The following is a 9907-nucleotide window of genomic DNA, read 5'->3' on the forward strand; positions in this document are numbered from 1 at the left end:
GTGGCAAAATTTTTCGTATAATATTAGTGATAAGTGTGTAATATCAATTTTTACTTGTTAATATGTATATGTATTTTATAAGTCCATTTGAAAAAGATATATATATATATATAAAACAAAAAATAGATGTATATATAATATATAAAAATATAATATATAATATGCGTATGTATATATGTGCTATGCCGTGCAGTCTAACATATATATACATATGTCAGTATCAAAATTTTGTTGTTATTTTACTTGCATTTCATTGCACTTCTCGTACATGTAGAAGCTGACACGATGTAAAAATGTACAAAATGCGTGCTCGCGATTCCGTTTTAGAAATCGTGGGTGACGATATAATTTGAAAAAAAGATAATAGTGCGCAGTTTATTATTACGACCAGAAATAAACTTCTGTGAAATCAATGCATTTTTATCTATTTTACCTTTATTGAAAAAAAAAGAAAATACATAGAATATACGTTCCGTCGGGAGCTTGATATAATTCCCTGATATATTTATATATCTATACTTAAAATATGAATATGTGTAGCGTTGGATAAAGACATGTATAAAGATCTCGGTTTTTTTTGTTTTTTTCTTTTTTACTTTCTATTGTACCTTCAACATGCTTATTAGCAATTACTATTATCATTATTAACTCGCTTTTTCGATCGATTGAGCCTCTTGATAAGGATTTTCAATCTGTCCTCCTATTTTAGCTATGAAGATGAAATAATTTATGCAGATATAAATTTAACTCGTTAAAAACATTCAGTGGGTAAAGAAATATATGAACATAGATTAGTCTTGAAAGAAACATTAGCAAGTATTGCTTTTTATTCAATGACTAAACGAAAAATAATAGGTACTTAGTTAAATATTTGTCAAAATACAAATGTATCAAATAATTAAAAATAATGAGAAACAAAAATTGTCTGTGAACGAAATACTCGTACAGCGAGATAGATAAAAGCTTTTAAACATTTTATCTATTTATATTTTGATTTAATAGGTTTTTCTGAATTGTTTGAAGAGTTTGTTTCCTCAAATGATCCTTTTTTTTACAAAGATATCTTATTAAAAATTGTTCGTTTTCAGCTTCAAATTTAACAAATATAAAAAATTTTTAATTCTCTATCATCATTATTATGATAATTATTATGGTGCTGCAATAACTATGTTAAAAATACTAGGTATTGCTATATAACTATCCTTTAATTTTGTCCTAACAATGCGTTTAATATTCCTATGGTTTGTATTATGTACTTTTTTTTCTAAAGCAATAAGTATCGTCGACGTTCAATTTTTAAACAATCAATCAGTTTTGCAATACATACTTTTTCTTGCCCACTGCATCATTAAAATCATATTTCCGTTAAAATCAATTATTACGAGGTAGCGAGATTATCCTTAACAATCTTCTGCGATAAATTTGTCGCATGCTGCACATAGTTCCATCTTAATTATCCGAATTATCTTGCTTTTTCTTTATTGTTCCGGTTAATTAATTTCTTTCATTCGCACCATTTCTTATGTCTCGGCGAAGCGATCTACTGTAATTCTACAATGCAATATAGGTGCATGGTACATTATATTTTTTTTTATTATTCGCGAACATTTTCGCTATCATTGCTTAATATTAATGCATTGTAATAGCATAGCAATTACCATTACTCGAATTACTATTATTCTTCTATCCTTAAAACGCATATAATAAGAACCTGATTATTCGAACGCTCGATCGATCAAATGAATAGATTACATGAGTAGTATATAAGGAACGCTCAAATAATCATAAGCATGATGAAATAGATTTGGATAATAAAGATTCTATTGTGCTCATTACACATAGCTAATATATATATGCATATATAATATATATATTATATATAACATATATTGTATATAAGATATATATATATATATATCATATGATATATATATATATGATAGATATATATATATATATCATATGATGCAAATGTTAGTTATGTATATAATATAGCATTTCCATATGATATAGAAATTCATTACAAAATGGAATTCTTCTTTTTTCAAATTTGACTTTTTTAGCATTCTAAATATATAACCAAATTTCTGAGAGACAATTTCTTTCTTTTCCGGACAATATCAACAGTATACATAATATATACAACGATAATTCTAGGTTAGTAGTAAAACTCGCTTGTCTGTTGCAAGTTTGAACTCCGATTATCTGCAGTTCTTGAATTAGAATAAAATTGTCGTCCTTGTCCGTCCCATGGGTCCATATTATAATTTATACGGTTCCAACTTCCTCCGGGTCATAATTTTTAACTCTCTTGTTATATGCAATGATTTCCTACATTAAAAATCGTTTCATTAAATTTGTGAACAAGTTAATTGTGTACAAGATAATCAATTATCATACATTAATGCAAATCAACAGAATATATTAAAATCGAATGTCTTTAATATGTATTTCGATATAAACATACTCTTTCGTATCGAGCTCTGTCTTCCTCCGCAATGGCCATATATTTGGATTTTGTCTGTAAATCCGTACTCATCCACAATTTTCCTAATTCCTTTGCAATATCACCTACTCCCATCTCAGGGTGCAATTCTCTCATCTTGCCACGTAGTTCTTGGCAGAAGTAGAAAAATGCAGATCTATAACATATCGAATCACTATAAATATCATAAAAAAACTTCAACATTTGAATATTGTTTTATATCGATAAATTCTATCTGAATTTGCAAAATGGATTTATATCAACAAATTCTGTCTGGATTTCATTGATAAAATCATAATAGAACAAAAAAGTACAAGTTTATATTATTAACGCATCTTTGAAATATATTTCTGTCTAAATATTATGCATTTTCAATTTAACGTACAGTGCTCGTTTTGGTGCATCCTTGTCTCTGTATCTCTTTGTTCCTCTGCGTGTTGGTCTCTCTGGTTCCTCATGTCCAGAGTAGTGTCTATCATAATAATACATTTTCTTGTTGTTGCAATGTGCATTACCATCTTCAAGATGTACGACCTGTGAAATAGATTAGTATTAATCATTATTAAATACAGTATATTAATTAATATTAACTATCATTAATAAAAAGATACATCATGAAAAACTTTATAATAAATTTTTTATTTATATTGATTAAACAGATTTAATTCAAGTGACAATTCATCCCCCTTTCCTCTGATTGTTTAAATTGTATTTTCTATATGGTTTAAGTTTGGGTCATTATAAACTCAAGTATTTTTAAGGCATTGTATTAATTGTCTCACCTCGTTCTTCACCGGTATTGTGATATAATTTTTAGAGCCGCCATTAGTCCACTTTGTCTGATTAGTGGAAACATTGGACACATTGTTGGGTTTCATCACACCTTCTGCACCACACTCTGCGAATGAAAATACATGGATTATGTGTGTGATACAGCCAGGACGAATCTACATAATAATACTATTCCGACTACATACCTGGTACCATATTAGCCTGGCCGACAATCATAGTCTCTCTCATTCCAGAGTTCAAGGAATTGTCGCCAGTTTTTGTAAGATATACATTCTTTCTATTATCTGATGATTCCATGATTGTTTTGTTTTTGCAGAGTTCAAGGACTGTGACACAACTTATTATTCAACTGTTCACAATGATAACATGAAATTATTCTTTCCAAAATAATATTAAACCACAATTAATTCGAAGCAAAATTCATAGTAAAATCTGAAAAAAATAAAAAAAATAAAATAAAATCCAATTTTTTTCTCGTCCACTATTTTAAACTTCCTTTATATATTTAATTGTTACTCTACTATTTGTTATTATTATTATTGAGCGCTCAAACCAAACAGTCTGTTCGTTTCAATTGTTAATTATACAGCTATCGTGGTTCTAAATTTTTTGTGGGGGAAAATAATGACGATCAAGCCGAAGCTGAACTCTCAGCTGCGATCTCTTACGATCTCTCTCTTTTTCTCCGTCTGTCGGTTTATATCTCCGAGAGGACACTTATTTTAAACGACGAGTAAGTACGGTCAAGGAGAACAGATTGTTGGTAAATTCCGTCTTTTCCCTCAGGTACGCGACCGCGAGAATTTCCACGACTATGGATACGAGTCTCTCGTGGGACAGAGCTCTGAAGAAGCTTGATCGACTTCCACTTTTTTTAAAGCGTCATCATTTCAAAGCGCGCTATCAGTTTGCAACTCTATCCATTTCTTCCAACTTTTACCTTGCGGAGTCGATTGGTTTGTCTCCGCAGAGAGGCTCGCGTAGCCGAAGCGTCGAAGCACTCGGCGTCGTCCGGTCGTACGACAATCACTTATACCAAGCGTCGCAAACGCGGACACGCAACGCGAGCGGAAGCGGGAGGAAGCGGAGGCGGAGGTGGCGGCGGCGGCGGCGGCCAGCGGGTTCGCGATCGCGAAAGAAACGAGAAGATCGGTGGGAGGAGACGTGAGGGGGAGGGGGAGGGGCGAGGCGGCGGCTATTGGGCTCGATTTCACGGATAACGGAGGCTATCGCACCTCGGGACGGAGGAGCATTGTATCATATCCAGATATCACGGAGGTGATCGCGGCAATCGTGTTCGCGAAAGAGCGAGATGCAACGTCCGACGGGCAGAGACGGAGGGAACAAGAGCGAGAGAGCGAGAGAGAGAGAGAGAGAGAGAGAAAGAGAAGGAAAAAAAAGGAACAGCCGGGACTCGAACGAATCGGATATGGCAGTTGCCGTGGCGTGGCGTACTTATATTGTTACGGGATCGTGTACTATGTCCGCGCACGGAAACGCGTCGATTTTCCCCTTTCTTTTCTTTTTCTTTTTTTTCTCTTTTACCTAGAAGTGCGCTCATACGCGCGGCTGTCGCATTTTTTTCGCAATCACGATGACCTGCGACAGTGACTCCGCGAGGTGCCTGTTACCGCACCTTTAATCGTCCCGATAATCGTCAATCGCCCGTGTGAACTGTGAATAACCGACACGTTACGCACCTGCGTGTACTGAAAAACTGATATGTACTGATATTCCTGATATATCTACGCCTGCGACTATGCGATGTTGCGATCGCGATACAGCGGGGCCGAACCGGATTGGCTGACGATTTCCGGAAGAATCAGGATGGCCTCTCGCGCATCCTAGTGACGGTTGTAGTTACGCTGCTGAAATTCCTAAGAGTCAGGCTTTCCTATTGGATGTCAATTTGGACTATTCGGAACGAACCGACCTTGGAAGTAATTGAAGTTGCCGCTTTGCAGTTCCTGAAATTGACTTCTCGCCCGTCGGCTCTACATATTTTTACTTCAATTGTTTCGATTTTCTTTCTACTTATGTGTCTCCATTGCGTATGCGCGAGAAAAATAACACTATCGCAAACCGTCGCGAATGTACCGTTGGTCATTTGTACGGTGAAGAACGGCGCGAAAGTGAGCGACTTTGATTTCGAGCATCAGTAATAATTTTAAATAATATCTTATAGTTACTTATTTCTGTGAAAAAATAGTATTCGATTAATCAAGTTGAATATATACGCGACAAAAGTGAGTTTCAATTTTATTTAACATATCTAGTAGATATATTTCATTTTTTACGCGCCTCACGCTTAACGAATTATATTTGTCGAAAATGATGAAAGATTACTAAGTCACGTTTCATTGTGATTTACTTGAGAAAAAGAAAAAGATTAATTCTCAACTGAAACAATAAGTCATGATTATCAAAATAAAATCGTTAAAATCGTGACTGATCGACAAGTAATTTTTTAATTATAATCATTTTGACGCCATTTTGATATTATGATTACTTTTTGTTTTATTTGAGCAATTTTAAAAATTACGCAATTGACTTTTTCAGCACTTTAAAGTGATGGAAATGGACATGTTAATCTGCAACAAATGCTTCACTCCGCTTTATAGAGGCAAACGTCCGTACTACATTACACAGTGCGGTCATATCTCTTGCCAGACTTGTCTGCAGCAATGTAAATTTTAAGAAATATTTCACATTACCATATATAACTTTCCGCGATTTGTTTTCCATCCACCTTCGATTCACGACTTTACAGTCGAGAAGCAGTGTCCGCAATGTCAACGTGTCGGCACCATTTCATTAGCATTAGAAGAACCGTTGATACCGAAGTTGACACCATTCTTCCACACTTCTATTGCCGAGACTATGGAAATGTTGTTGAAGGTGGACTCGTTTCGCAACAATCAGTTTAAAATATTGATGCAGCGCTTCCAGGAACTTGTACATATAATCAGCGTCTCCTATTCTTATCACTTAGTTTCTTCGGAGTTTTAATTTCTTATTATTTCCATACAGCACACAGAAGCTTGCAGTAACATTGCTGCAATGTTTATAATATTATTGCAATATTACTGAAACGTTGAAATGTTGCTGGAATAATCTGTGCTATGTTTTACATTTCGTCTTTTACTATCCTTATGTTTCTGTTATTCCTTTCTTTCTATTTTTCTTGAAATTCCAACAGTCACTTTTTGCGTCAATCATTAGTTTAAAAATAACAAATGCTGCGCTTCCGATCTTGTATATAAAATCAGAACCTGCCTTTCCTATTTTCTTACTTTTGATTTTTCCTACTCTTAATTTTTTGTGATTTAATTTTATTACATTTCGTCTCTTAACGTATATATATCATTTTTTTTTAATTGTTGTTATCGACGATGGGTTCATCAAAGGATAAAAAATACGAGGTACTGAAAACTCGGTACTGGCTAGACCGTCGCAATTTGAGAGCGTTGACGGAAAAATACGTGATTTCGAAGAAGGCTAATGAGAAGCTCGAAAAGAAACTGCTACTCGTCCAGGTGGCCAATAAGGAAACTCCGCGATCCCGCGGAACAGAAATGCCGATGACAGACTCCGGTATTTTCTCGAATCAGTCGAACACAGGGTAAAGTGCGAAATTTTGAACAATACAAAAAAAAACGATTTTATATTTTTGAACGAGATCAAAGAAATAAAAACAAATCTCCTTGTGAGATTCGTTTTTGCTTTACATACAATTAATTATATTATATCATTCAATTTTGATAATTCGGAAATAAAATGTCTAAATGATATTATGATATCCTCTATTTTTATTACCTATATCCTTTATTTACAGATATTCTCTGGCATCATCAATAAATTTTATGAATTCCGCGGGCATAACACCACCTATTCGATCGCCCGAGAGAAAATTCTATAGAACTGCCGATGGTTTTCGCATACCCGTAAACCGTAAATTACCTGCGAAATCTCTTGCTTCTTCGAATATGTTATCTTAAACTGTAATTTTATAGAATAGATCCATTTTTTTCCTTTATTTCTCTTTCATAATTGTATTATTTCGAGTTCGCCGTTACTGTTTTATTTAATTTATCACTTTAATAAACAAATTAAAGGATGCGAACTTTCGATTTGATTAAAAAAAAGTAACAATTTTATATATAAAATATATGAGAAATATGTGAATTATAGGTCTGTTCTTTTTAGCTGAACTTTTGCATTAATTCATCTTTCATCCTTTTCTCTTTAGGAAGAAAGAAGAAGAAGAAAGATGAACTGGTGTAAAATTTCAGCCAAAAAGAAGGTCTTATATTTATTGTGAAAATCCGATAATACATATTTGTAACATGTTTATATAAGCGAAAAAACGCAATGCTTTAATTTAATTTAAGAGAAATGACAATCTTGTTAATTATATGAAAAAAAATGTGAATTATTTTATTCTGATGAAGATTGTTACATATTTGAAATATCGGTACAATTTAATATATTATTTCTTATTAAAAAAATTAATTGAGTTTTTCTTTTAATCTCACAAATTTGCAAATGAGGCATGCGATTGATATGAATGCAATACATACTTAGCATGTCGATGATTCGTAGATTTATTTCGACATGTTGCGTAATTTATCGTTCATTTATCATTATAATGTGTCATCCGTCGATATAGGATGCGTTCCGTGAGTGATGCATCATTTATCCTTGTTATTCCAAATAATAAAGAAGAATAAAACGACACATCATGCGCTTTATTCGTAACTCGCAACGCATCCCTATAGATATGATACGCGAATTTGAATTTAAAGCGACATTTGATCGGTAAAATAGGCTGCAATTCCTGCACGATAAAAACAATCGCGGGATTCGTAGATTATAGGGACGAAGTTGTTGCCTTGAGTCGGGCTTAGATTTGAATGACGACTATACGAGTGAGATTGATTGATTTATACGATTTATGTCTGTACTGTATGTACGATCCTGTAACGAGTATGTTTGGAAGATCGATTACGGATCCGTTTTAATAACGGACATCTTCGTCGCGAAATGATATGATTAGTGTAACAAAGTCAGCATGGCAGAGGCAAGTAATAATGACAGTGGTGTATCGAGTCTGGCCGACGACACGATAGGAAATATGTTTAGCGACGAGTTTCCAAGTGATTTACAAGAGGTAATTCAATAATATCAAGCAATCATTTAGGTTAGAGTGTTAAGTAACTGTTGAATTAACACTTTATGCCACATGTGGCACATTAAAATAATGAAATGTTTTGTTTACATTCTTTCCCCTTTTTTTCTATAAAATGACATCTGCTGATGTCTACAGATAGTGTCGGTTAAAACGGAAGACAGCATTTTGCAAGAAGTATCAGAACATATCAAATGCACTACAAAATCAAACAATCAGCATAGAATACAAGATGATAAGGAACCAAATGCCGAAGGGAATATTGAAGTTAATTGCAAAGAAAATCATAAGGCAGAGTTGCAAAAGCAGGTCGAGATTGGAGAAATTACTCCATTTGAAGCAGTATTTAAACAGATAGCTTTAGAGCAAAAAGAAAGGTATGATATAAAATATTTATTTTTTTTTACTTGTGCAATTTAAGTTAAATTTTGGATGTAATAATTGACAAACTTAGTGTTTAAATAATTCAAATTTTCACAATTGAATTTAATAATTATTTTACATTATTTTAGGAGTGCCAATAAAAGTTCTCAATTGTCTGATCTTGAGAAGTACTTCAAACAACAAGCTGCTCTTGCTGAACAAAAGAGAAAATTAAAGACTGTATCTAAGACACCTGACAAAGATACAGTACCGATCAAAAAAACGAAATTACTTGATACTGATACAAGAACAAATAAAAAATGTCAAAAATCTAAACATGAAAACAGCAAAGATAACACTGTGCAAAGTATTGACAAGACAGACTCCAATGAAGCAAATGAGATTATTGACAACAGTTCAGAAAGCGAATATATTCCCAGTGATAATGAAGTGGATTCCGGTAATATTAATATTCAATCTATTTAGATATATTCAAAAGAGATACGCTAAACAATCTTTTTCAGACATGGAGACTAAAGTTTCATCTAAAAAAAGAAAAACTTCAGTCAAATCCGGCTGCATCCGTACAAAAAGAAGTACATATCGTTTATAATTGATGAGTTATTTGATCCTTTTGCTGTTATTATCACTGTTTTATTATTAATTATTTTGATCTTGTTACTTTTTAAATTTATCCAGCTCGAGATGATGGAGATAATCAATTATTCAAGCAAAGAGTAGAAACAAATACTTATCCCAAAGATGAAGCAATGCACAAAATTGATACTCTCTTTAAAATGCCACAATGTATTTGGGAAAAATTATACAGGTAGATATGCTATTTTGTCGAGTTTTACAATTTTTTAATCTATAAACAAATATAATTTAAATATTAATAATAGTTCTTTTACAATGAAATATAAATATTTATATAACATTTAGAACAATTAAAGAAAAGATTTAAATTTAATATTTAGACCTTTCTATGAATTACTTTGGTATGAATTAATTTTTTGTGTTAGAATGAATTTAATATTTAGTGTCATATTTGAATTAATATGATTTTACACACATATATA

General features: G+C 32.8%; 3 protein-coding genes across 5 annotated transcripts in view; 2 read left to right on the forward strand and 1 right to left on the reverse strand.

Moving 5' to 3' along the window:
- Positions 1-2017: 2017 nt before the first annotated feature.
- LOC108747010 (putative high mobility group protein B1-like 1) lies at positions 2018-5043 on the reverse strand. 3 transcript variants are annotated; one of them, XM_018484215.1, is made up of 6 exons: positions 4823-5043; positions 3463-3626; positions 3268-3383; positions 2871-3019; positions 2468-2642; positions 2269-2331 (listed from the first exon to the last, which is right to left on the reverse strand). In XM_018484215.1, exons 2-6 carry the CDS (start codon positions 3572-3574, stop codon positions 2269-2271), a joined length of 615 nt encoding a protein of 204 aa, XP_018339717.1. In that variant the 5' UTR covers positions 3575-3626; positions 4823-5043. The 3 variants fall into 3 exon arrangements, with proteins under 3 accessions (XP_018339716.1, XP_018339717.1, XP_018339718.1); XM_018484216.1 differs by lacking the exon at positions 4823-5043 and adding an exon at positions 4218-4645; XM_018484214.1 differs by lacking the exon at positions 4823-5043 and having other exon boundaries at positions 2018-2331; positions 3463-3574.
- Positions 5044-5505: 462 nt separating this feature from the next.
- On the forward strand, positions 5506-7275 carry LOC108746718. Its single transcript, XM_018483651.1, has 5 exons — positions 5506-5523; positions 5837-5963; positions 6048-6232; positions 6685-6899; positions 7113-7275. Exons 2-5 carry the CDS (start codon positions 5849-5851, stop codon positions 7273-7275), a joined length of 678 nt encoding a protein of 225 aa, XP_018339153.1. The 5' UTR covers positions 5506-5523; positions 5837-5848.
- An 884-nt stretch (positions 7276-8159) lies between these two features.
- LOC108746719 (DNA excision repair protein ERCC-6-like) overlaps positions 8160-9907 on the forward strand; it is a 6234-nt gene continuing 4486 nt past the window's right edge. Inside the window, exons 1-5 of the mRNA XM_018483652.1 lie at positions 8160-8447; positions 8604-8842; positions 8978-9288; positions 9353-9424; positions 9528-9657. Of these exons, the coding sequence (XP_018339154.1) occupies positions 8349-8447; positions 8604-8842; positions 8978-9288; positions 9353-9424; positions 9528-9657 (851 nt within the window). The 5' untranslated portion in view covers positions 8160-8348. The remainder of the gene's footprint in view (positions 8448-8603; positions 8843-8977; positions 9289-9352; positions 9425-9527; positions 9658-9907) is intronic.

Source organism: Trachymyrmex septentrionalis, unplaced genomic scaffold (genome assembly GCF_001594115.1).
Source record: "Trachymyrmex septentrionalis isolate Tsep2-gDNA-1 unplaced genomic scaffold, Tsep1.0 scaffold19, whole genome shotgun sequence".
In the NCBI taxonomy this organism is placed as follows: Eukaryota; Metazoa; Arthropoda; class Insecta; order Hymenoptera; family Formicidae; genus Trachymyrmex; species Trachymyrmex septentrionalis.